We start from the raw sequence: 26,703 nt of genomic DNA, 5'->3' as shown, positions 1-26,703 counted from the left end.
ATCTAGATCGGAAACCCTGTATAATTTCTTCTCAATCATTTTACCGGAATACATATGGATATGCCAAGCTTCAAACTACCCTTCAGTCGAAATTATCGTCACCCTTCCTCTTCCTTGAGCTAACCTTCAAAAGTTTTCATACATCCAAATATCAAGTCGTGAGATCTCATCTTAAGGATTGTTTATTGTTTGTTGTCAAGTTGTGCTCTTGTTATTCGGTAGAAACATGGCCGATGATCGCGAGATCTTGCGCGAGCTCTGGGATGGACGGATCCCCACATCTTTTAGTTTAGCCTCCAATGAGGTTGAAACCCTGAGCGCTCCGGATCCGTATTACTTGATGTTGCCACGACAGACCTATTTACCCATTGCTACCGAGAAGGTAGGCATTAGTCATGGGACTAGTCCAGCCTTTGAAGCCTAAATCCATAGTTGAAGCAAAAGTTTGCTTTACAAAGAACTTCCGAGAGTCACGAATAAGATCTCTATGGATGAACAAAGGCCTTTCCATTAGTTGGAGACTCATTCAACTCCTTCATCGCCAGATATTGATTCATACAATTTCCTAAGAGCCCATTTTTTGATGATGGCACAAGATGCCACATTTAGCTAGGGAATCTACAAAGTATACTAGCATTTCTTTAGAGCCATATCTTGAAGCATCATATCGTTACGAATGACTGATTGCATTCAAGCAAGAGTTTCAAAGTATTTTTCACTATTGTTCTACAATCGTTTGAAAAAAAAAATGATGATCATTTGGGTTCTAAATTCTAAAAAGTACCGCCAATTCATTAATCTATTGTTCACTTCTTAGTTGTGAAGCCCTGGGGGCTTCAAATGAATGTAAAAGAGATGGTTTGATGTAAGTAGAGGCTACAACGACATGCTCTGAATAGCTTGTGCAATTGATCTTTTGAAACTACCGATTGACAGTATTCTTGACCTTGGTAAGAAAAAGCTGAGTGTTTCCTAGATAAATGTGGCATCTTGTGCCATCATAAAAAAAAATGGGCTCTTAGGAAATTGTAAAAATCAATATCTGGCGATGAAAGAGATGAATGAGTCTCCAAAAAAAGCTGAGCATGATTTCACGGACAGTGAGATGTCCTGGTCGTGTATTAGGTTGATAGGGGCAATTTCAATTAAAAAAGGTCTATGGAGAGGATGCATTGCCGTGTAGTTCGTCTTCCATACTTCGAGCAGAGTGCATTTGGCAGCTAGTTGATTGTGAGGAAGTTGGTTGGTTCTTTAGTGGAAACCCGGTCTTTCATTTTGATGCCCACAATCTCGAGTAGAAGGTTGCTGAAACCAACCTGAACATGGCTCTGCAGTTTGATGCTCTCTTGCTTTTGGATGATTTTTATCTTGTGTAAGATAATAATGCCGCCCAAGAAAAGAATATTTTTACTGTAACTTTCTGCAACTGCAATTCTAAAGTGTTTTATGCAACATCTAATGCAACTGCAGCTCTAGGTATTTGTGAAAATACGAGAGTTTTGTTGAACGATTAGCAAAAACGTTCAATGGTTGATACCATGTATTTATCAACGTTGTCCTTCATCTAACACAAAAGTTAAGGGATCAGTGAACTCCATGTGGCTTTGAGTAACCTCTTCTTGTTTTTCGAACACAAACGTTCACTTGCATCCTTTGACGAGCGAAAAGCTTAAACTGGACAATAAACCGGCTTTTGCCAAATCAATTGTATTTTCCTTGACGTCAATATGCGACATTCAACAGATGGTTTTTTTCTCTTCTATAATTTCTGCCTACCGAAACTTCGAGTATTTAATGATGAGACATTTTTTTTTCAACTGGGGGTGTTCTCCTTTTGAAACCATCCAACTTCGTCGCGTTTTAGAGATGATTTTGACTAATTTTCGGGTTCGATCGTAACCTCTTTGAAGTTATGACATGCTGGTGTATATTATTGTCAAGTATGCATTCCTTTAATTTATTCGATCATTGGATAAGTCATTCCGGATCACGAGTTGTATGTTATAGAGGACGCTTTAATGACATCAGGAATTGCAGGCATGCATCTAAATAGTTCTCTAGAATTGGAATTGATACGTGATGAATATTTTCGAGTCGGTTTCTCTCATCACTAGAGCTCGAAAAAAAAGGGTTAAGAATTCGCCTAAGAGATAACTAAAAGGTAACATAATGTGCCAAAAGAAGTAATTGATTATTGACATGGCAGTGGATTCAGTCAGAGAAATCTTAAAGCCATAGACATATCCAAAGCTTTTGCTCGAATCAAAATCGATGTTTTGATAACGGCAAGTTTTCTAAACCAGGATGCAAATGAGATCCATTAGATTTGGATTATTTGTATGACAACTTTCTAGTTAGCGATACTTATTCCATATGTAAAGAATGAAGTAAGCATTGCAACTAAAATAACGATTGATATACTTTTTATCGTCCTATTGAAGATACGAGCAATTTCTTCTGCTTAAATCTTGAGGTTGCCATTTGCTTACAAGAATATGCTACGCCCTTTCCTCCTTTTGCTTTGAAGCCCTTAACTATGTAGAAGAGGCTACCGCACTTTATGTTTTGCCTAAGCACGAAATTGAAATTAACAAGGAATAAAAAGTCTGATTTTTTTTTCATCAGGAGAAATCCTATATGAAAGTTCACTTTTGAGCAATTAATGACAAAATAGTTGCAAAAATGTGCCACGTTAGTCACCAAACATGTCTTGACCCAAATGCAATAAAACGCAAAAAAGTGCAAAAATGACATTTGAAGCAATTCAACCCAAATTTGGCCAAAATGAAATAGCTTTTACCTTTTCTCCAAGGTCTATTCATCACATTCCAATCGCCTAATAATTTCTTGATTTGATGCATCCTAACAACTAGAAATTCTTTTGTCGAAAGGAAAACATCCGCATGCATGAATTGTATGTTAGATTATTTGTAATGACAATACACTCATAGTTTTGTGCGAATGAGTCGCCTTCGCCTGGTTTTTTGGCTCACGCATTAGGGTGGACCAATTTCGTTATTCATCGGTCGCGGACTGTGATGCGCTATGATGTTCCAATCTCATTTAGATACGTAGGTGACCATTGTAAAATAACGTCATCAGAATCAAAATTGTAGATCACTCAATGGATGGAATGGCTTCAAATAGGGTTCAAATTCTTCATAAGGGGCGTCACTGTCAAGGATCGTGCAGGACTGAAATAGAAAAATCGAAGCACTGTAACATAGTTAAAAAGTAATAGTGTCATAGGGAAACTATGTGTCAAATGATATTAAACAAAAATGTGATCACGATGATGCCAAATTTTATATGTGGTTGACAGTTTTGTTTTCCCGTTGGCCTCAAAGCTCAATCCTTGATTTCCCGCATTGGCTTCCTTAGCGGTCAGTTTTAAGACCAAACGTGAAAGCAAAATTATCATTGGCAAAAAAATGTCGTCCTTGAGATACAGTTTTGATTGTTTAATTTCACACTTAGTTTCCATATGACTACTGCTCGTTTGCCACGTGGCATCGTTTCAATTTTGCTGTTTCAGTCATTATCAACCCTTTCCAGCGTCGCCCCTTACAAAATACTACAATTGTGTTGGAAGGCCAAAATTTAAGTCAAAAATAAAAGAAAATAAATTGAAACTTCTGACCATTTTGGCTTTAAGTTTTCTTGCATGTAGAAAAAACGGACTTTTGGGTGCTAGTGTCTAATAATTAACAAAGAGCATCACATGATTCTACTAAGTAGTGATTTGTCCGGTATTAAAATGGTTTTCCGTCTCTTATTGAGAATGATCGCCGTAGGCTTTTCCGGACAATTCCTGGAAAGAGGTCAAGAGGGAAGATCGAACCTGAGACCCATCTCATGCTAGGAAATTGCACCATTGTAGCCATTGCACCACGTTTCCACCTTTCTTTTTGATATTTGATGACTGCAAATCCAACTCTATATCGAACTGTTTTCCTCTTTCAGGTACGTAAGCACTTCTCTAAACACGTCAAAGTTGAACATCAAGAGAACCCCATGTGGTTTGAGTTTGATGGCACACCTCTCCAATGGCACCGTCCATTGGGCGTTCTCTATGATCTAGCCGTCATGAATTCTGATGGCGAAGCCAGACCCCCTTGGTCTCTGGTGGTTCACTTCGATAACTATCCTCACCAGGAAATTCTCCGTCTGGATTCGCCGTAAGTTCAAACTCACTTTTGATTAAGGACTTGTTTCAGATGTACGTAAAGTTCGGGGTACAACATTGATTAATATTTACGATGAACGCCTTTTTTTGATCAGTTGATTTGAGAAGGAACAACAACCGGAAATTTATGGACCACTCTTAAAATGCCTTCAAATTGATTATCAATGTCCAGAAAATGTGTTAGGTGGGTGTAAGTCTCAGAAAATGTAGCCTTGAACACAAGCAATACATGTCTAGTCGATCCGTATTTAAGAAAAAAAAAGACTTCCTATATTTGAGACAACCTATTCCACAACTTATTCAAGCCATAATTTCAACCTCATATTCTCATGAACTGTTATCACGTCATTGCTTTGCTCGATCTTGAAAGTAAAATTGCGTTTTACACACAATGCCAAATTGATTATTCTCATTGCAAATTACGTGGCTTCAATTTTGGCTTCTGGAGGCTGAGTAAATACAAGTTGGAATGTCAGCCAAACTATCAATCACTGACCGCATTATTTGGAATGAGGAAAAGCTTTAAACAAATCCTTTTTGCATCATATACCCTTACCCGACAGAAAACCTCTCCTGACTGAGGTTCCATTCATATCAGTTGGTGCACGTTTTTGTGCGGGGAATTTTGTATTCCTATTGGTAGGCCTACATATATAATAGGAGATAAATTACCTTGGCGACCTGACTTTGGCCATGACAACTTGATCTCTTCCTAAGCAATGCGGGCTTGCCGGCAGATTTGTAGTCGCTTTAATATGGTAATGGGAATTCCCGATGAAACTACGAACACAGGGTGATGGCAAGCTTTGTCTCTAACATGTTGAGTGCAATGCAATAAATGGAAGTATAATGAACGACATCTTTATTTTTTTTTAATCCGAGGATAGTAATCCCAAGGTGGTATGTTTGAAGGGAAATCTAACATGAAGAAGAAAATATTGGTTGGTAGGAATTTTGAGGTAATATACAAGAAAGATATTTCACCTTAAAAATAGTAACATTTTCTATTACTGTTTCGGATGTTAGCCCATGTTTCAGTGCTTTTATATGGAATGGGATGAGCACCAATTTCGGGATCAATGATAAAGAGATACCTCAAGTTTCCCTTAATCCAGGTTGTTCGTGATCTTGTGCCTTAACAACAGATTATTCATCAAATTAACTTTTGATTCAATGCAATACCTTTTTGGGTCACTTTTTTGTAGGTTTATTGTATGTACTTCATAACATGTAGCATACCTGCTCTTGCAAGTCTAACGAAATGTAGTGTAATTCTGGGTAACGTTTCGTGTTTCTAAATATTATCACAGGAACTAATTGCGCATTTTGAAGAGTTTTTTTACGACCACATTACTCTTCCAACATATTTTGATACGTTCCTGTTTCTATTAGTTATCCATGTTCCTCATTTAAAAACTGCGTCCCAAATGTCTCATTCGACATAATCCTAAACGGCCGGATCTGAGACACGAAGCTTGGGTTAGGACTAGTATTCATTCAGTGTATTGTATAGTCATTTTCCTTGTAATAAAGGCTCGCCAACGTTGACGGTGCAGAGAGGACCCCTTTTATTTGATACTAAGGCCGACAGTTGGAGTCATCTGTCCCTCGAGATGTTGGTTTGACCCCAATTGTCTCTTCACATCTTGCCCAGGGTCAATTTAGGCAGGCCTCTTTTTACAGGCTCACTCAGTGGAATTAAGGAACCGGATCCATGATTGACCCCGACGTCTTTTTCTTCTTCTTCTTTTAGGCAAGCAGTAGAGATGAACTTCATGTCCAGTATCAAAGAAGCCGATTTTATTAAGCACGCTGGGAAGATCATTTCAACCATGCAAAAGAAAGATCATCTGCAGTTATGGCAAGGTCTGCAAAATGGTAAGTGGAACTACTCGAGTCGTTCACCATTATGGGGATTCCTCTAGTGAATATTGGGTATACCAGCGAGTTCTCAAGAGCTTTTATGATATCGGTTTTTCGTTTAAGATCCATAAATGAATTAGAAAGCCCTCTCCGACATTGAAAGTACTTAACTTTTCAAGGACTAACGTTTTCCAAATGGCGTGGCGTAACGCATTAAAGAGAACGGAGCACATGATTTTAAGAAAACTTGTATTCAGTTGAAAATGAGCACTTTTATAGTAGATAGTATAATATATCCGACGTGCGTAACCTCTCCTATTGGGAGAGACTAAAAGAGTTAGGGCTTTATGGTACTCAACGAAGATATCTTATCTCATATGTTTTTATATGGTGACCGGACAACTTGACCCAACGGACAACATAACATTTTGACCCAAAAACATGATTATGGAACAAAACTATGGCTTGATGAGTCAACATTTGTTTTGCATGCAAAGATTTTAGTATCAGTAAGGTATTAAATAAAGGATCAAGTTTGATTAAAACACCATCAAACTTGATTTTTACACCATGATTAATTTAAACGTAACTTGCTTTTAAAGATCAAATGATGAACTGTCTTAAACCTTTCAAATTTTGACATATTTTACATCACAGTTTAAATTTTGCTCCATAGGTATGAGCCATTTGTAAGCCAACATATTGGGCTTAATTTCTGTACTGGGTCGGGTCGTCCGCTGAGTCGAGTCGTCCTGGAAATGTTTTTAAATGCATTCACAAACGATACCCGAAAGTACACTCTAGTCATAATGAAACTAGACTAGTCAGAAACATGAAATACTCGTTTATTCCTAATAGAGCTTCTAGTATATATGATTTTTTACCCTCCTGCCTTCGACAGTTTAACACATTAGATGATCCAATGCCATCTTTTGAAGCCGACTTTAAAAAGTTTTTAAACACAATTCCAGACCAGCCTTACGTACAAGGCCTCTCTCGGCAAGCCAATCCTAATTCATTGCATGATCAAATATTTCACCGTGCTTGACCTACGTATTTTAATTTTTTACCGGGGATTTCGTCCCCTGTATTGGCGGAGAATTCGAAAATCGTTTGATTTTTTATCACTGGTCGCTTCAAGATCTATTTTCGAAGTAATCTAAATTTGATACAATCATGATCTCCCAATTGTGCTTGAAGCGCGTTCCACTGAAGATCTTGAAGTTCTTGAAGTTGAGCCTTGCTCTTTGAGGCCTTTGGAAGTTTTTTCGACCAAAAACAGGCTTTCTCGGCAAAGCCCCTTGGAACATCATAAACCTAAAAGAAAAAGTGGGGCTAAATCCTTTTTACCCTTTGACATGCAAGAAGCTAATCCGCTCAAGTCGAGCTGAGCCCATCAAACAAAATCAAACGCAGCCTCGAAAAAAAATCGAGAACTTTAGTATATGACTGTCGTACAGAAATTCATTAAAAGATCCATATTTTTGCATTAAGTATCAACCAATGCTTTAAGCTTCTATATCATAATTCAAAACAAGTGGTGCCTATTGTAATTTCAAAAGAAACAAGTCCATGAAAGCTCATTTGTCAAAGGCGTGGTGTGGTGGTCGGTGCAATTCCCTGGCATGAGAGAGGTCCCCGCTTCGTATCTCCTCCCTGATCTTTCTCAAAGGGAAACTTTTCTTGTAAAATTTTCATTGAAAAGTGAGCCAATAGTCGTGCTACATTTGCAGCTTTTAATTTTAGAATTATGATACTTAATTGAATGAAGGAATCAACCTGGCACAATCAATCATGAGTAATGATTAACGAAACAGTTCTAATTCCTCTTTTTTATTGGTCGGAGCTCACTAACTTCCTGTTTGATTTCCGATTGAATTACGTAAATACTTGTAATTTTGATAAGCCTTGAATGCTTTTCTAGAAAAACCTAAAAACCAAATGTTGCTCAAAAATTAAAACAACGATGAAGGGTGGCATCTTAGAGCTACTATCATTTTTCTGTGTTTATTTGTCCGCTTGTGGAAGAGACAGCAGGTGTCACTTGGGTACACTGAAAATACCATTTGTTTTTAGAGTCAAAGTCTCGTTTTTCAGTTGAAACGCAATTGAAAGTCTTGAGTATTTGCAAAAACCAACTAGTTTTGCTCGTTCTTAGTTCTCGTGAATGCTGGTTATTAAAAAAACAGCGCTCTTAAAAAAAACAACTGTTGCGCCCTTCTTTTCCGTAGAAAACTGATTTCAGTGGTACCATTTCAGTGGTAGTTTTGTACAATCAAACTTATTCAGTTCTCATTTATATAACAATTATCATTTAGAATTCCACTTGAAATTGCTACTTTATGCCTTTATCGTCTCTCTAATGGTCATAACTTTAACGTTCATTAACATTGAGTCGTTGGAGTGAAGGGATGTAATCATGTCAAACAGCATGCTGTCTCGATAGCAAGTTTAATGCTCATTCAATGGCAACTTTACCCCGTATGCACAGACAGAGTACAGATTGAAGGAAGAAGCTCCAAATTTGGTTCCTAGGTTTGTTGATCCCCCTAAGCTTAATTTGAGATCGAATTCTTCTCACTCTTCTTCGTATCCGGCCTAATTTCCTGTTGCTTTAACAACCAAAAGCCGCCCTGAGGTCGTGTTTGCAGGTGGCCTTATCTATAATCAATTCTGATTGGTTAAGTGCATGACCTTGGGAATGGATCAATTTTCCTTGAAGCCTCATTCAAGTGATTGTGAATCGTGAATCTTGGGTTCTTCCTTGGATCCAACGTTTTAGTTTCGATGGCCTCGTTTTTGAGGCCTCCCAAGGGTGCAAGTTGGTTGGATCTATTAATCAATTTCTTGTTATCATACCCTATCTTATTCTTTACCAAGAGATGCGGAGGATGTCGTGCGTGTTCGCTTGAGTGATTCCAGATCTAATATCACACAACTTCACGACATCCTACCCTGTTCAAGAAAAAAATAATCACGATCCATCCTTGGTCCACCTGAGCAAGTGGAACTAGGAGCATCGTCTTGGGAATGTTCTCGAGAAATTTCACTCAAAAGATACTAACGCGGAAACTAGATCCCATTTTTCGAGTATCGCCGCACCCTATACATCTCTTTTTCATGTCACTTCGTGATAATGACACGTCATTTTTCATGGAATCACTTTCTTCTCTTTTCGCTTCTTCAGACAAATTTGATCAATTTTGGGCCGTGAACCGACGTCTCATGGAGCGAATGTCTGGCGAGGAAGGATTCAAGGCTATTCCGGTACGCATTTATCGTGGCGATCAGATGATTCTCCAGAAATTGTACAAAACCATTGGGCCGGAGCGGAAGAAGCGGACTCTCCAGGATCTCTTAGATGAAGCTTTCCCCGATGAGGATAACAGCGACGCTCGTAAGTTGGATGAGAAAACCTTAGAAGTGTAATGGAACGAGACGAGATTAACTACTTTTCGCAATGTTCTCAACTTCGTGAGGTTGCTAAGCCCACTGTACTTTAGGTTGTTCCGGTATCCCCTTTACTTGAGAGTAATCAAGATTAATTGGCCCAACTTCCATTAAGACAACAAGATTTACCACCACTGTGCATCATTCGAAGGCCATTGGATCCTCCGAAGACATTCCTACAAGCCTTAAGCGAAATGCCGTTGTTTTTTAAGGGCTAGATTTTGAGGATTCTGCAACATTGGAGTGATATTCCTGGGAAGAGGCAATTCAACAAGCGGATCTAGCATATTCTCTGCAACTGTGGCCAATTCAGACCAGGTTGATAAACTATCTCTCAGCAACACTTATGACACTTTCTTCCACTTACTTTTAAGGTTTATGAAAGTGATCTTTTAAGAGTAAATTCAATAGCCTCTTCAAAGATTTGCAAATTTTAACTGAAATTATCCTTTTTGTAGAGACTTTCACAACTTGAGCTTCAACGTTTACATCTGAACACAAAGAGTCAATCATTTCCGGTGACTGCATCCTTCGAAAAGAGCTTTATCCCCCCAAAAATGATCATGTTAACTTTGGTTCGTCATTCCCCAAAGAAGCTGAAAACTTGCCCCTGGGGGAAATGTTGAAAGGGATCTCTCCCGAGAAAACTGAGGCTAACTAAACGCCGTCTTGCTGAAAAAGTTTTTACTCGGGAATTTCTTCTAATTAAGTGGAGATCTAGCCGAGGCAATCTTTTACCGAATACAAATCAATGTACAATCATTTTCTCCGTCCATCCGCCCATGGGTCCATTTTATCTTTCTTCGAAAAGGGTACATCTCCATTTTTACCTCTTCATTTTAGTTATGGTTTCCACTCAAGGCATAACACCCCCTCGAGAAACGCCCCTCCAGTGGCTTTCTGAACATCTTAGTTATCCCGATAACTTCATCTACTTATGCGTCAAGTGAATTCCTGTTCCAAAGATGTTGAATAAATATTGGCATTATTAGCTTTGCTCTCTTTCATTATCCTTGATCCAATATACTGTCCTTGGTTATATTGCTTGGTTCACACGTGGTAAGGGTGTCTGGATGAACCTTCATTATCTTCGCGATTGGATCGTGTCAGTTGATGGCCAATGGGTGGTTCATCTTCTCCCAGGCTAATTCATATTTCATGCTCGACACTGTTCCTTCAACCAACTGATTCCGTGGAACAAGAGCTCATTAGATAATTTCTTACACTGACACAAGCTACATTGGTATAACATGAGATCGGACATACGACAACAAAAACGAAAATGGCGTTGATTCCAGCCAAGCTTTTGAAGCCTCAGAAGTAAAGCGCTGGATTGTGAAGTATCAACAAGGCCGCCTAGTAGGTGTGTCATGGTTAAAGTAGAAGCCAGAAGAAAGGCATGCACAAAAGAGAGATTAGGAAAAACAAACTTGAAATCAACTCAAGGAAAGAATGTATGTTCCATGGTGATATCTTGGATTTTGTCCAATGATAAAAAGACGAAACTGATGTGATGGTGGAAAATCAAATAAATCAGTATTTTGAAATTAAAAGAAATCATGAATGCTACATATCTAATACTCTTATTGATCTCAGACTGAATAGGTGTTTGTTTTAACGTAAAGAGTATTTTTTGTGACTGGGAAAACCCGCAGATGTTTGTTGGCGCTTGCGTTAGATGACACCATTTTGTAATCCAGTTTTTTCCTTCAGCCATAGATTCAGGCTTCAAAAGCTTGGTTCGTCCACACAGTAGATGAAGATAGAAGAGTTTTATGATTGCAATACTGATCACGAATATATTTAGGGTTTGAAAAATATGGAGCTTGTAACGAGTTAAACGGTTGACTCGGAAGGGACAGGGTGTCCAAAAAAATAAGACTTAAGTAGGAGCTGAGAACATGGACAGAGATCGCAGGATAGAGACACTAAGCATTATTTCTCATCCTGAAAGTGGCTGGGACTACTGGGCGGTTCTATAGAGAACTTGGCCCGAGTGGTCCCGTTTGTGTTGTTCGAGGACGAGGTCCTTCTCACCGTGGTCTTTCGATAGATTTGACCCAGAAAAGAGAACTGGAGAGGAAGATAGTGGTGATTGCCTTGAGGAATCTCGGAAACACCACCACCCGTCGATGTTCCATTGCTTCTGCGCGAGGTCCGAAAACTCATCATCCGTTTGAAGCTGTAGGTTTTGGTAACCCTGGATGGATCGAAGAATCGGCGGGAAGGCGTCTCGCTCGAGCCAGCCACCGAGAGCGGGGCTGGTGAGGCGCCCTGGTTAGGGAAGCCCAAGATGGATTCATTCGAGTCGTTGGTTTTTGTGCTACTGTTGTCATGCCGTAATCGACCCATCTTTCCATGTTCCTCATCTGCGGTCAAATGAGGACAAGAGGACGAACTGGAGGCGGGAAAAAGTCTGGATGAGGCCTGGGTGGCGCCAATGCTTGATGCTTCCAGCTGGTTTGGCTTGGGCGGCTCATTGGTCTGGAAACATTCGAGAAAAGAGAGTGTTGATGATGAGGTTCAAAACTTCTAGGTGCATGTTTGCTGAGGTAAATCGAGTGGAAATGCATGGAAAAAACGCTTTTGGCGTTGATAATTATTAATTTTACTTCAACAATCGAACGTATAACAAAAAGAAGAAAGCTGACAAAGCCAAGACAGTCTATTTTTGTGTATTACATGAGCATAATTGTTGGGAAACAAACAGCCACCAAATTAGGACACTTGCATGAATATTTCATAATTTAGGGATAGCAAGAAGCATATGACTCTTCCTGAACCTGGCGCATTAATTCACTTACACCTCCCACAAAGATTCAGGGATGTCTTTCCTTTCAGTGTTGTTTATAGTTTTCACTCCATGGAGCAACTGAACGATGGATCTTCTTTCACTATTTAGTGATGCTCCCGTGTTCAAACATTCATCTGGCACCCTCGACAAAAACTATCACCAATATAGCACAAAGATGCTGCTTCGGGCCAGACCTTTCCTCGAACTGACATTGTTTCCCTGGAGCTTAGTTAAGATTGATGTAGTGAGACATTAGAAATGCCAACCCTCTATTTGACCCTCATTTCTGATAATGTTTATAGAGATGAAAATGTCAAGCCTGATCAAAAGCTCAAAAGCATCGATTGCACCTGCTTATAGGCAGTCGATTGATGTTGCAGACATTTCTCTCAAGTATTCTTGCTCCTAGATGTATGTTATTGAAAAAAGAACTGAATTGTTATTGCCTCGAGTTTCGAACCATCGAGGCATGTTTAGCACCTGGAAGACACTTTTTCAGCGTTAGTGAAGATCCGATTGCTCGGTTGAGTCTGACTCGAGCGTGTTTGGATGGAAGATCCTCGGAGACTCAAACAAAGTGTTGTTCATTCGTTGGGTGAAACGAGTCAAGGCCCTTAGAAAAGCCTTAAGATATTGAGAGCAGAATGGCAAGGATGAGAATGCGTACATCGGAGGATGGCTTTTTTCTCAAACACGAATAATGGTACAACAGACAAAGGCTAGAGTAAAGGTAAGAGGCGCGACAGAGAATACAAGTAAAAGAGATCTTCCAGCCTCGCTTTAGCATGGTCGAATACAAAAGAACAATGATCTAAATTAGCGCTAATATTACGTATTCTTACATGGAACTTACATACGTACACATATATTTTTTAAAGCCACCCATCTGAAACAATGAAAACTGAAAAACTAAATCAAAGGTGATCCATGAGATGAAAAACAAGCCAATGATTAATTATTTCAGCATGCTATTTGCAAAAGAACAGTATCGTTCGTTTTTTTGTTAGAGAGTGGGATGGCATCTATCTCACTCAGATTGTCATATTATGATGAATTTTCCAATGAAAAGATGTTCCCGCTTCGTTATCAAGCTACCGTTATTTCTTCTCTCACCCTCGGGAATGACCGCAGGTTCGCCCATTTTAGTGAAAAAAAGTAGCTTATGTTGTAACATAAATAAAACAAAGAAGCAAAACTTGCACTTGGCAAGCCCAACATCGAATTGCAGGAAGTGAAATGGAAAGCAGACGCTCTACCAGTACACAAAAGTCACAAACTTCTTCAGGATCCTAATTAGCGACACTATCGGAGTTTGAAGAACATATCCAAATCGAATTGAGCAAGGCTTTGCAGGCATGCAGATGGGTTTACCGCACTTTCAAACCTCAAGGCCCATTCACTATGAAAACCTTATATAAACCCCTTTTTCAGCCGTGTTTGGAGAATGCGTCCCGAATTGGGCCTCAACGACTGGAGCTTGGCTCAACAAAATGTGAAGGTCCAAAACAAATAATAGGTATGAACCACATAGATATTGGGATCCCAACAATACAGCGTCCAACAAAGATATGAACGATATCTAATTGTCTACAAGTTTAGAGGTTACAGGACTGCGTCGACCCAGCGGACAACTCGATCCAGGGCAAATCTACCCAACGGACAACTCGACGCAGTGGACAATTCGACGCAGTGGACAACTCGACCCCACGGACAACTCGAACCTAACGGACATCTCAACCCAGCGGACAACTCGATCCAGGGCAACTCGACCCAACGGACCACTCGACGCAATGGACAACTCGACACAGTGGACAACTCGACCCAATGGACATCTCAACCCAACGGACAACTCCAACCCAACCGACATCTCAACCCAGCGGACAACTTGGCCCAGTAGATAACTCGGTTCAGAGGACAACTCGAACCCTGCGGACCACTCGACCCAGTATAATACCTAAACACAACATTCTGACTCATTCTGGGTCGAGTTGCGTTGGAATCATCCAAGCACATGCTTGAAAAGCTTTGCCAACTCTCGGCTGGATATGCTCATTGAACTTCCATTATTTTAGAGGGCTGCTCCAAAATCTTTCATGGACGAGACCTGCTCAATATATTTACCTCCATTATCTATGAGGGGAGTGTTCAAAGGCCTTGGCCAATAGGTCATTGAGCGGAATTTCATTACTCTCAGCAGCCAAGGAATAGACTCGATTTAGGTCCTTTGCAAGGCTACTAGAATCTCGGCCGTTCCTACCAGAAACTACTTTTATATTTTCAGCATGAGAAGAGAGACAGTACTTTTGAGCTTTTGAAGCGGGGCAATGAATATTATGCAAAGAAGAGGCCCCAAAATGGAGCCCTGGGGAGCACCTGGCATGACATCATATGTACCACTAAATGACCTTTCAACCTTAACAATTTGCTTTCTGTCATGAATGAAACTTCTTACCCAATCGAGAACCTTGCCTTGCAGCCCAATCTCATGGAGCCTTTTAACTAAAAGGCCATGTTCTAATTTATCAAAGACCTTGGCAAAATCAAGATAGACAACATCAATTGACTCATGTCCCTCTAGTTCCTCAATAATATGTTCTATATGTTCAATCAGTTGGTTAACCGTGCTCAAATGTGCTCGGAACCCATGTTGGCTAGGAGGAAGGAATTCATGAATATCAAAAAATTCAACAAGTTTTAACTTCATGATCTTCTCAAACACCTTCGCAATATTCGAAATGAGAGAAATTGGCCTACAGTTACTGGGGAGCGACTAATCTCCTCCCCTCTTTGAAAATCGGCACAACGTGAGCTGACTTTAGGGAAGATGGAAATTTGCCCTGATCCAAGATGCAACGCATCAAGTACGAGAAAACAGGAGCAAGAACTTGTGAGCATCTCATTAGAAGCTGAGATGTCACACCGTTTTTGATAACGTGCCCACATCTATGTACAGGAAAGTGAAGGAAAAATGAAGGAGGTCAAAACTTACTGTCATAATATTAGCAAATTTTGGTTATTGACCATGATTGTTATATAATAGCATTTCAAAGCATGGCCAACGGGGTCTTTTAAACATCTTTTAAGATTTAGGAGAATAAGTAAATGACTTATATTTCAATTTCCTTAGGCAATGTTCAATGATTTACACCTTAGATCCTTTTCAACCACAAAATATATTGCACTTCTTAATTCTGTCTAGCCATGGAGTAAACTGTCACAGTTTTCTACACAACAATATGGTGTTTATACTAAGTTCTTTTCCTTAAGGAGTAAACCCCAAATTTTTACAATGACTTTTCATGGAAGTCTACTCCACCTCATTTATTTCACCACTTTCGTGGCTCTTCGACATCAAAAAACATTATGGTGTTCGCTGGAAACCAAAGTTTTTTCAAGTCATCAACATTTTCGACAAGAAAGCCAGTCAAGGGACACACTCGTGTATTCTTTTCTCGAATGTTTTAAACGAGGTGTCACTCTTGTCAGCGAGCGTTGTTGAAATCAAAATCCATGACAAGGCAAACCCTCATAAAGACGCTGAAGGTTTTATGTTGAAGTTCAAGGACTGTACAAAGGCCTCAGATGATTATGCCTTAATGGATTCTAATTTTGGATGTTCTTTTTTCCTATGATTTTTCCTGTTTACAGACCTTTTTCCATCTCTTGAAGTTCCAATAAAAGACTGAGTTCATTTCATCTATGAAGAGTTGAACAAAAACGTTGATTAGGTAGCCGAATAGTCATTGCTTTGTGACTCTATCGACGAAAAACTTGATGAGAAACCAAAAATAGGATCAAACTTGAGTTCCCTCCAAATTTGCAAGAATGTTATTGCAAAAAAAGAATGGCAAGAGGAACCATGAGTCCTCTGGAGCTCTAAATCCGCCATTTTCCCATTCAATATTGAAGCAGCAGATAAAAATGTCCAAATCAGCCAAGAAGATCCACATTGGATCCTAAAGAGAAAAAAGAGAGCAAGTGAGAAAGTTTTGCCAAAAAGGAAGTGGAACCTTTGCTGGAAAGGGAAAAAAGCTTTCTATCCCCTTCCGTTCGAAATCTGGACCGAGCTTTTCCAAGAAAGCCGAGCTGTTCAATGCAAATATACGCCGACAGTTGACCTTTGAAGGCTCCACTCAAAGTTCATAACCCATGGTGAAGTTTCAAAGAAAGCAAGACTTATACAAATTGTATTTTTACGGGGGTTGGTTCCTTAGTCCAAGGATTAGCTCTAATTGCCTGGGTTGTGGTTCCATCTCAACCGACCTTTAAGATCTTGCCTTTCGGGTTTCCTGTTTCAGGAACTGTTGTTCTAAGCGAGATAGTGGAAAAGCGCTTAACTCAATTATCTGGACCAATTCGAGGTTTTAGACAAGAAAGTCGGCAAACGCTGGATGGGTTTTATGTACGGTAGGTCTCGCTTTTTTATGTTTTGTGCCAAGGTGCTGTGCGAAGAATGATTGCGAGAACCAATTAAGGAGTAAACATTGTTTTTTGGACCATGTTGATTTTGTACTGATTTGTTGAATGACTATAAGTTACTAAGTAATTGCTTACTTTTTAAGACCATTATCGGGAACTGAAGGAACAAAAAGCCTCAATTGGATGATGGAGGTAAGTTTGAGTCACATGTAATCTGAAGGTAGGGTTGTAAATGACTTCCAAAGATATGACTCGAGAATTGACAGTCTTTTGACATCGGAAAAAAACTTGGACTTTTCGCGTACGCCGTAATCTGTTTGAGCAAAAGATGGGTCAAAAATGATTCGCAACTTTTTGCATAAAGTGAATATTTTTGATGTATTATTTGCCGTGACTGTTTCATGCCGAGTATTCTAAATCTTTTGAAGCGCACATGGGTTCCCAAAGATTCTAAGGGAAACGCAAAAGCAGAATTGAAAAGCGGACAGTATGTAACAGTGAAATGCAAACCATTTAAAATGAGTTGTTAAAAAAACTCGGTCATGTGCAATGATTCATTTCATTTGCAATGGTTCTTCACATCTCGAGTTGTATGAAAACTAATCTCTGAAAAATCATGAAATGACTAGAGTCTTTCGAGTCCTCATAATATCTCTTCACAACCCAATTCGACTTGAAGGAAGTTTCGTTTGTTTAACGAACCACGAGATGAACTATTTTAAAGGGGTAATTTGTCCAGGATAGTTGGTTCCAAAAACGTTGCCAGCTTTTGAAAAGTTGCAGTATGACTTGGAAACGTATTGAAGCTGTTCCCATATATAGTGAAGACTTTTGAACGACGCATCGGCTTTTGCGGACAATTTTATGGTCTGGAATATACCGGGTTTATGCCATACTACGTCGCAATAATGGCCTTGATAGTCTTCCACTCTACCTTTAAAGATCTGAAGATAATTTCCGCTCCATCTTTGTCGATCTTCGAGGTTCAAAAGTCACAAACTGAACATTAACCAGATACGTATACCAACAGCCAACACATTTGAGCAACTCACTTGCGGTTCTTGTATAAACGAAACGACCTTCCTGATGTGAATACGTTATTTATCTAGATGTTTCCAATTGAGTTCAGGTGAGCCTACTCTCCAAAATAGTTAATCTAATTTAGAATATCTTCTCGTCGACATTTAGTAACATACTCAAGTCTTCTCAAAAGCACTCTGTGCACTGCCAATTTAGTTTCCTGTGCATACGTCATAGATTCGTTAGACCCTTGTTAACATTTTTCCACTTTGACTTCTAATTCTTCGGTAAGGCATTTATTCACTTTTCCATGGTCCCTTTTCTAACAATAATGCAATAGTTTCAAAATACCAACCAAGGATTCTCTTTTTTTCTGTCATTTACTTGACGTTTAATAGGACGTCCTCTCTTTACATCACACTGGAACAAGAAATATTCGAAATTTGGTCGAGTTCTGTTTCTATTTTCAAGCCTTAATGCCAAGAGATCGAAACCTTCCTATTGAAGGCTTGGTTGGTCTTGACACCCTTTGTCTGACCTTTCCAAGTTACTCTGCTCACAAGGGATCACCTTTGGATTGAATCTTCTCTTTTCTGTTTTCATGAGGTGATTGCAACACGAACTTTTGTTTTTTATCTTCAAGTATTGGTCCCCTCGAGGGCCAGAAACAGACCTGCAGTGGTCCAACCCAGCCTTTTTGAGTCCACCAAAGGTTATTTTTATTGCCCCAGCTTTCTATTGAACATGAGGAGGATTCGATTGCTACATGATCAATCATTCAGATCTGGCCCATTTCGACTGTTTGACTTATGTGAACGGGCATACAATTGAAGAATAATGCACGAACGTCCTTGGGTCGTTTCCTTCAGAACTAAACGCGAATGAAACCACAATTGGGGCAAGAGAAATGGAACCTTCTTACCTTGGCATTCAAGCCATTGAGTCCGTTGCAGTGGTGGGTTTGTTCGATTCCGGCTTTCGTCCCAGGAACCTCTTCAGGCGAGGCTGATCCAACTATGGAGAGCGTGGAGCCACAGCAACATTGGAACATGGTTTTGGAGGCAATTCTCTTTTATCTCCGGCCAACTTGAAGGGATCGTCTCAAAAGGGCTCCCGGGATTTCGACCCCAAAAGAAACAACGCTCGATGAAGACATGTCTGTAACAAAGAAAAGACGGAGGGGTAATGTCGATCATTGGAAGAAGATGAGAGTGCCCAGACAACTCGTTCCTTCCCCGATTCTCACTTGATTGTGCCAAAGGTTTGTGGCATCAGAGTAAGATTATGTACTAGCTGTAGAAGGGTCTAAGTCACAAGAACAGGCCATGAAAGTCAGCACAGAATATTGGAAGTGGTCCAAATATCATTGGTTTGTTCTGCGTGGAGCCCTGTGGAACATGGTTGGGGTTTGGTTAGGACGTCATTGTCCTTGAATTTCATGGCCTGTGAAGGTTCAAATACTGAAGACCGTAAGAATATTAATTCGGTTTAATTGTTTGTTGTGAGCTATTTGAATATGTCAACAAACTACCGGGTGTGCCATAAGTCCTCGGACACGTCTTTAAAACCTTGCAGCTCACTGATTAAGAGTAACATTTAAAAAAGAATATTGCAGTGGTTTCTTGGCATATCTAGCTAAATATTTTGTTTCAACAGCTAATTTTAGTTTTGCCTCTTTGTCTCTAAAAACACTCATGGAAAAAATCGGCCAAAAAAAATAATTTTGCGGATCGAGGGTGGCGAGAGAGCCAGGATTGTCGCGGCCAACTTCAGCATCACCAGGACCATCGTTTGCATCGTATAATGCCATCGGCATCTTCAAATGAAAAAAAAGACCCAAAAGATTTCGACTTCCACTGCTCTGGATCAAGGGCAAACTGGATGGTACCCAGTATAGCCGGATTCTTGGTGTAAAGGTCATCCCAGCCCTCAACAGCCACTAGAGCGTCGGAATTGGGTCTGGCAGCAAGATGGTGCTCCCTGTCACACTTCTGACGTCACTCAGCAGTATCTGGAGTTGAAGTTGAGCTCCAATGGATTCTGGCCCAAGGAATTTTGGACCCCCTCATCCCCAAAGATGAATCCATTGGATTATAAGAATAAATTACTCTGTATTGTGTTTTTTTCATCTTATTTTAATACAATATTAACCCTCGACACCTTGTTTTCCAAGTAGACCTTGTTGAAGTTGTTAATGAAATTTGTCCGAGGACTTGTGGTAATATACACCCGGTATATTGGATGTGCATATGCGGAAGCTTTCGATGAATCTGTGTATTTTTGTAATGTCCACTTGTTCCACACAAAATCATGTTAGCTGATAAAAGAAGGAAAAACTCCATTTACCCTCCAAGGATATTTCTCATTGCACAAATTATATTTTGTGTGGTAATATTCCACTCCATTTATAGTAATTTTTTACAAACATCACACTCATATGCCAGGAATTTTGAGCTTAAAAATTGAAATGATTGTACAAACAGAAAATAGCACTGTTTACGAAAGCATCATTTAGATAATTATAAGGATATCTATTGGGGAAACATCCTTTGAACCAAGCGTTAGCAATGCGTTTCATGATTGTCAGTTATCTCTCTGTTCATATTCGAGGAGCTGCATTCTGTAACTTTATTCAACCACAAATAGTGGAAAGGTGGCCAGTCACTTTCAATACAAAGATTTTGTGTCATCAAAAACGATTGAGAAGTCTTAAAAAGTTCAGGTTTCTGACACTCATTTTGTTGGACAAAAAGCTCTAAAGTCGCGTGGAATTTTTGGTGTCATGTAAAGAATAAAGTCCAACAACCAAAAACAACAAAAAGAACAAGTCACACACTGATAAAAAGAACATGGGAATCTGACCGTTCTTTACCTCAACACGGTGGTTATATTTTCTGGTTAAGTGATTGCTCAAATGCCAAGACATCTCGATATCTTTTTCTTTGTCAAAGAATGAAAAGGAACATTTTTTGTGAAATACACATGTTTAAAAGTAGCTCAGATAAGTGTGTAAGATAACTAAAAGCCTATTAAAATGCATCACTGTCAAAAACGTAGTCAATCAGTATTAAGCATACTCTTAGTTATGTATTGACCTAAAATTTCATAAACTTCTATTTAGAAAATGCTTAGTTATTACAACTTAAAGGTTGCGTTTTACGCCGTAAAAGATCGAAAAATGGCCTAATTATGTTTCCAGTTATTTCCAAGGAATATGATAACCTCTTTCAATGACACGACAAGAAATAACATTTCTCCATTTTCTTTAAGATTTCTTTCGAAGCTAGAGGTAGCAAAAAATGTCTCTTTAAACTCACAAAAGATGTAAAATTGCCTTTCAGTTTACTTAAGTGCCAAAAACTACATAATCCTATCATATTCCCAAAATACTTGAACGATACACGTGACAGTTTAATTTTCAAAATTGTCACTTTTTGCAATAATTGACTTCTACGTACTAGCGAGGTTTTTATTCAACGTTAATAGAATTTTGTCAACGCTCAAGATTAAGCTTGATTAAAGTCGCGATTGACAAGTATGGCGTCAAAATTGCGAAATATTTTCTTTAAGTAAGTTTTAAGTTATGTTGCAAGCTATGTTCTGGTTTTTCTACCTGCTTCAGAAACGTGAAATATTTCCATTTATATTTTAGGCATAGAAAAAGCTTATTATATCTCTTGGCAATTGCTTTAAGATATAACCGGAGCAATTTGTAGTCAAATTTGATGAAAATGCAATCTTTGAAACAAGATATCTTATCGTTTGCTCCATGGATTTGAATAAAATTTTAGTAGGAAACGCAACTAAGGTTACTCCCAACATCTATTGATTACGTTTGTAAAAATATTATCTCTTTTTAGGTTTTAAGTGGATTAATATTCTAATCTTAGCTAGAATCCAAGATGACTTTTTACAAAAGTTGTTCCTTTTGTTTCAATAACAACGAAAATAGTTATCAGAAGGCTTGGCATTTTCAAAAAAACTTTATCAGTATAGTGAGTAACACCGTGTCAAACAATCGTATTTTTGTTCAAACCTCGAATGCTCATAGCAATTAGCCTCATCCTGACCCCCTCACAATCCTCTAAGTCACGAAGTAGTCAATGGGCTGAAAATTTCGGAAACAATTCCAAGAATCTGCACCAGGTCTCACATTGTGTTCCACACATGGTCACAGATCAGTTCACTTTTCTCATTTTTGAGCGATGCTTTGGTGAAGGAGGGAACTTGAAAATGGGCCTAAATTTATATATGACAAAATATGTATTCGTCTGTGAGACTTTCCGTCCATGAAATGCTTCGGAAGCGCACAACTCTTGGTGGGAAATGGTTCCCATTTCCTCGTCCCACTTCCAATGCGTGCCTACCCTTTTCTTTACAACTTGGAGTGGGCTATTTCATTTTGGCTGGCTTCATATTCGAGAAGCGAACCAAGAGGAGCCAAGTCGGTCCACTTTAAATTCAAATGTCGTTGCTCGACATTTCTGTGCCCTTGTGGAACCATTCTCATAATGGTGGATTACTCATTCATCTAAGACAATGGCGGGAATGCCTTCAGGGAACGAGAGAACCAAGTCAAACCTACTTGTCGCGACCAATAAGTATATGTAAACTAGGTTGTTCTGCAAAAGTGGAAGAATGAAGGAATAAAAATTGCACGTGCTAGGATCAAAATTTTATGAAGTGGATCATTGGTTGATCTATTTTGGAAAGATGGCTGATCATTTCCAGCTTAAAGGTACAGATCAACCTCGAGCTTCTGTGGTTTGCTATGATTAGAGTCTCACAAGAGGGTTTGGCCTTATCTGGTTGTATCCTAAAGAGATACTAGTTTCTGGGAAATAAAACAGCAATTTGTGCCATCACCAACGCTTTCCACTTCTACCACCACGTGGACCATATTTTCAGTGCCGGAGCTCAATGAAGCAAGCACACTCAGCATACAAGTGATTCTAGTCAGTAGACTGCGAATGATGCTCAGAGCCTCAAGGCCAAAAGAAAGATTGTTTATGTACCAAATCTTGTAGTGCATACACAGGGGGCCTTTTGTGGTGATGTCGAGCAAAGAATGGAACAATGCCAGACCCATTAACAAGTTTCTACGTGGGACTGGACTTCTGACCTCTCTGTCCTTGGCGAGCTGAAAGAAAGAGCCATACTATGTATAGTACTAACAATGGACCAGGCGACTAGTGTCATGTCTCAAGAAACTTCTTGTCTACCCATCAAAGTCAAGGCCAGACAGGGAACATGAAATGTCTTATTCCTCATTTTTGGAGGAACCAAAGTCTTTTAGGAGCCCAAAGTCATTGTAATTCATCACCCAAAGCAGGAGGGATCTCATTGTCGGATCGAGCACGGATTTGCCCCACTTCAGGCCTTCTATCCAGGATCTTCTATTTGTGGAACAAACTTAGGACCGAATGGGATTACAAGAGTAGATGAGCACAATTACGGCAAGTCGGATCGTCATTCTGAAGTTATGGTGACACTTGGCAGGCTGGGAAAACGAAATAAGGGTGACATGAAAGCATCAAAATTTTATGCACATAATAATTGAACCCTAAGGGCTCCCCGGAAGTACTTCCAAAGGAGAATCTCTTACTCAAACAAGACCATTTCAGAGTGTGTACTTTTCATAAGCGTGACTAAAACCAATTGTAAACTTATCTCAGGGATCGTTGGTGGAGAACTTTCGGGCGTGATGAATATTGACAACTTGATGCGGAGATTCAGGAATCGGAAAACTTTTGACATTTCATTTGAAACGCCCTGTCAATTTTAGCGCTCAAAAGAAGACGGACAGCTTCAATTTTAAGTTGGGCCCTTCAGCCTTCTGCACCAATAACCAACCAATGCCTTTGTTCAAAGATGTTCGCATGGAACCCATTACATTTCTAGCATTCACATTTCTTATCCAAGAAAATCGGTGACTTTTGAATGTTAAAACTCTGTCTACCATTGAGGAATCTCAAATTACAGTTGATTGTTTTATCTTGATCTCGAAAGCATAAAAAACATTCGTGCGCAAAACTTGTCTCAATATAAATTGACTTCATATTACTGCACCATACAGAATTTTCTTTTGACAGTTAATCAGAGTCATTATGAATGGATTTTCCCCTTGTAGAAAAGCCAATGTGATCCAAACCATCCAGGTATAAAATCTGGATGTTTTTTCCAGGTTTAATCTATCTTTTAAATTGGATGGAAAAAATGTTTATTAACACAAAATTGGCTACATTCACAGACATATTGGGAGAAACCTGTTAGACGAAAAAGATAGGGAATTCAATCGTTGCCTTGATGTGTTTTTACATTATTGGAATAAATCCTTGATCGTTGATTACGGAGTCGGTCAAATCCTAGTGTCCTCTAAAAAACAATGTTAGTACTGCGTTTTCCCAATAATTGAATGGCTCGATGGCCAATTCAAAAGACGACTGCGGACAAGAATAACTTCAGCACGATGATTTATGATGGCAACCTTTCAACTCCTAAAACTACCAGATATGTTACTATTCCATTTGAAACGATGATTTAGATTTTAAAAAAATATAATGGGGCTTTTGCTCGTTTTCCGAGAAATCTAAGGGCAGATTTACACTACGATGGAAAACCGCGATTGAATCCGGTTTGAGGATTGAAGTAAGACTAGTGCTGGGGTGAGTTTTTCTTGTGTGAGTCTTTTTGTTAGACTTGAGGACAGTGAAACACTGGAGTCCTCTGCTGAGTCTTTTGCCAAGAATTCGCCCCAGCACTACTAGTCCTACTTCAATCCTCAAACCGGATTCTATCTCGGTGTTCAATCCTAGTGTAAAGCCGCGCAAAGACTAGGTCGATCAATCTGAAAGTGTCTGATTCATGTGGGAAAACATTTCGAAATCCACCATCACACGATGCAATTTCCCTTCAACTGACAATACGCTTTTGCTTCGTTCCTCCATCAAGCATTTTCAAAGCTTCCACTCTTGTCCACATCTACTTTCGTTTAAGGACCTCACTCAAGCTTCTCTTGAGACTGCAAGTCCTTGTTCTCTTTGCTTTGTCGGCAAGTTGACCACTTACATATATACATGTAGTTAGTTCCCTTTTGACTCGAGTAGTCCCGTTTTAATCAAGGCCTTGAGTTCACACACTATCTCGGTCTGCAAATCAATGGCCTTGTTGCATATCAATCTCATCAATCTAGCTCGTCAGCGAACAAGTTCTGACAAAACGCCCCATTTCCAAAGACACATTGCCACCGAAAGATAGAGAAGGAGAAAAAACCTCATGTCAGAAATGGTTGGACCCATCCAATTCCATTGGAGTGGGCCTTCTGAACCCCTCCCATGTTCCAGCAGACCGAGAACATTGATGAATGGTGAGATCTTCGAACGAGCTTAACTAAGACGCAATGGGAAGCGACAGATCTTCTTTCTTCTGAGTCTTTCGAATTGCATTTGATGATCAAGTACAAAGGGAATGAAAGCGTGACAAACTTGGATTTGACGTCTATTTTGCCTAGCTTGGCCTTGAGAGAGTGTGAGAGTCAAAGGTCGTGTATTCTATGGAAAATCCATTGGTCTTCTCTTTCCCTCTCTCTCTCTCTCTTGACTTGGAATGTGGAATTCTGCAAAGCTTGCAAATTCGACTGAAAGAAGGCCTGGTATTGAAGCGAAAGCCGCCAATTTTGTGACAATCTTTCTCTCTCTCTTGAGAGTTCTGATAACAGAATTAACGACCAGAAAGTGTCTTATGCAGCAGCTAGGGATTTCATTGAGATGTAGACTCGAGGTTTTCTAACTAAAAATGTGATGGGGGCATTCATTTCCAGGATTTTTTTCAGCCTCATTTGAGATGCAGGAGGCCAAAAAGAGAAATACTGCATCAAGTAGAGTTTAGCGCGCACGGTGTTCGTTTAGTTTGAAATGCTCAAGTTCAAATTCCAAGGATATTTGAATTTGGTGTGGCATTGCAAATGTGTTTGGGTATGGTGCTTCTTTGGGTATATATATTCTCACAGAATTCACTTTCCACACAAGTGACGCTGATTTCGGGGAAAAATAAAGGTCCAGGGACTCCGTGACTCGTGAATATTGCTCACTTCACTTAATTTGAAAGGGCAATTGAGGCTCACCTTTACATCTCTTAGATACCCTTCGATGTTTATTTTTTTGTTTAGAAGCTGCAATTGATCATGGAATTGAATGTGGACAAGGGCGAGGAGTTTGAAATTCGGCCACTATGCATTGAGTCTTTATTTTGCATTCATCTTCCAATGAAATTGGCCTTAGTTAGCTGACATGATGTGTTTCAAATTTCAGCTCAATCAAATGACTTGGTCAAAAATTATTTCATCTCTAAAAGAGGGCACAGAATCAATGAGCAAGCCCTCTCCTAATAATTGATAACCAGAAGAGAGCTAGGTCATTCATTCGGAATTGAGCTGTATCGTGAGCCATGAACTTCTTGAAATATGGACTGTGAACAAGCTTCCTGTCCGGCTGGCTCTTGGTCATAATGACTCTTTTCAACTTTTCAAATTAAAGTAATAAAATAGGGAATGTAGATCTCTACAATTAAAGGCAGGTCATGTTCATATCATTTATTTGTAAAGTAGTTTGGTTCAAATTTATGTTGCGTGACCAAGAGCAAGTCAAAAATTTGAATTTCATTTAGTGTTTACTACATAACTTTGAACATCTCTCCTGAGTTTCCCAAGCATAGTTTTGGGCTCAAATTTGGCCAAGTTTATCTATTCAACAAGATCTTGTTGTTATATGAAGTGCTTATTTGGCATAAAGTGAGAAGTTTCGGGATAGGAAATTCTTACTTCTGTGTGCAGTCCAGATCTCTAGAAGTCCCCCGGGTAAGCTTTGAAAGAGCATATATTTTGATTAATCCGTTCAACCAAGGTAAAATCTTGAAAAATTGATTGCAACAAAATGGAACCAGTCCCATTTGGAGAACATAATGCACCTAGTTG

General features: G+C 39.4%; 2 protein-coding genes across 6 annotated transcripts in view; one reads left to right on the top strand and one right to left on the bottom strand.

Annotated features, from left to right (window-relative positions):
• The first annotated feature begins 107 nt into the window (after positions 1-107).
• Positions 108-10,490, top strand: LOC131880757 (autophagy protein 5-like). Of its 3 annotated transcripts, XR_009373291.1 has the most exons (6): positions 108-382; positions 3,964-4,178; positions 5,940-6,064; positions 9,237-9,446; positions 9,712-9,817; positions 10,343-10,490. XR_009373291.1 is itself a non-coding variant. In XM_059227452.1 (5 exons), exons 1-5 carry the CDS (start codon positions 227-229, stop codon positions 10,447-10,449), a joined length of 813 nt encoding a protein of 270 aa, XP_059083435.1. In that variant the 5' UTR covers positions 108-226; the 3' UTR covers positions 10,450-10,490. The 3 variants fall into 3 exon arrangements, 2 of the variants coding, with proteins under 2 accessions (XP_059083435.1, XP_059083436.1); XM_059227452.1 differs by lacking the exon at positions 9,712-9,817; XM_059227453.1 differs by lacking the exons at positions 9,712-9,817; positions 10,343-10,490 and adding an exon at positions 9,529-9,551.
• Positions 10,491-11,270: 780 nt separating this feature from the next.
• Positions 11,271-26,703, bottom strand: part of LOC131880759 (uncharacterized) — a 19,956-nt gene continuing 4,523 nt past the window's right edge. For 2 of the 3 annotated variants that reach the window (XM_059227455.1, XM_059227454.1), the window contains 2 exons: positions 18,655-18,890; positions 11,271-11,983 (listed from right to left, as the gene is read on the bottom strand). In XM_059227455.1, the coding sequence (XP_059083438.1) occupies positions 11,435-11,983; positions 18,655-18,783 (678 nt within the window). In that variant the 5' untranslated portion in view covers positions 18,784-18,890 and the 3' untranslated portion in view covers positions 11,271-11,434. Of the gene's footprint in view, positions 11,984-18,654; positions 18,891-18,978; positions 19,567-26,703 lie in introns of those variants that run through there. The other variant, XM_059227456.1, reaches the window with a different exon arrangement.

Source organism: Tigriopus californicus, chromosome 5 (assembly GCF_007210705.1).
Source record: "Tigriopus californicus strain San Diego chromosome 5, Tcal_SD_v2.1, whole genome shotgun sequence".
NCBI lineage: Eukaryota > Metazoa > Arthropoda > Copepoda > Harpacticoida > Harpacticidae > Tigriopus > Tigriopus californicus.
Note: the sequence above shows the minus strand (reverse complement) of the source record. Positions and strands in the feature narration are given on the sequence as shown.